Source organism: Teleopsis dalmanni, chromosome 2 (assembly GCF_002237135.1).
Source record: "Teleopsis dalmanni isolate 2A chromosome 2, ASM223713v2, whole genome shotgun sequence".
Taxonomy (NCBI): domain Eukaryota; kingdom Metazoa; phylum Arthropoda; class Insecta; order Diptera; family Diopsidae; genus Teleopsis; species Teleopsis dalmanni.
Window position 1 is genome coordinate 138,957,312 of NC_051847.1, and position 948 is coordinate 138,958,259.

The following is a 948-nucleotide window of genomic DNA, read 5'->3' on the forward strand; positions in this document are numbered from 1 at the left end:
TTAGGTGTAACTAACATATGTATGTGTGGTTTTGTTTGTATTATACATTTTGTGTTTATGTTAATCTGTTTGGAAAAGCTATTATAAAAAATGTTAAGTAGCAATATAGCGAGATTATTTACCTAATAAAAAAAATCTAAAAAGAAAGCTTTGTTAAGGTGTTCAGTGAACACTCTGAACCATTCGACGCCTCGCCTCTGAGTACAGTATATTCGTCTAAGTTAACCCTTTTCCAACTTTAGTCGCCCACCAGCCCTAAAGTTTTTCCATTAAAATTATAACAATTTTTTTTCATATTTTTGCTTTTTGTTTAGTCTACTAAAGGATAAGCATGTTAATAATACAAAATAAAAAAATTAAAGGCAACAGAATGTATTCGAATTTACTTCAAAGGTAGCTACAGTTATAAAACTCTATCCGCACTTCTTGACAAGCGCACACACATATACACATATACGCTCACTTAAATATATACATAAACACTAATTGTAATTAAAAAGTTGCACATGCTACAAATTGTGGCAGGAATTTATGTATGCGTATGAATGTTTCAAACTGTATAATTAACAAAAGTAATTTTATTACATATTTTAGAATTGTAAATGTGCTGAAGTTAAACTATGCGGGTTAGTTTGCTGATGCAAAATATTTTAATTTACTTGTAGTTGGTATATTAGAAAGCACATCAAAAAAAGTGGATACATGAGCAATTAAAGGTGGCATTAAACAACATAAAAGGAGTGAAAAAAAGTATTAGAGATAGAATTAGTCCCCACATAGTCTCGCATATATCTCTACCCAAATGAAGTTCAGCAAATTTAGTTATTCCATTCAGATAGATGCCACAAAAAAGAAAAAGTATTGCATAGTTTCAGGCAACGAAATAAACTTGTATTAACAAGCGTGAATTTAGTGCGTACTGTACTGTAGTGTTGTAGCTGGAGGGAA

At 30.6% G+C, this 948-nt stretch overlaps 1 protein-coding gene across 1 annotated transcript in view; it reads left to right on the plus strand.

Annotated features, from left to right (window-relative positions):
* The window catches only part of LOC119675827 (esterase B1-like), a 2,718-nt gene extending 2,389 nt beyond the window's left edge, over positions 1 to 329 (plus strand). The window contains exon 5 of the mRNA XM_038087045.1: positions 315 to 329. Within this exon, the coding sequence (XP_037942973.1) occupies positions 315 to 329 (15 nt within the window). The remainder of the gene's footprint in view (positions 1 to 314) is intronic.
* Positions 330 to 948: the final 619 nt, after the last annotated feature.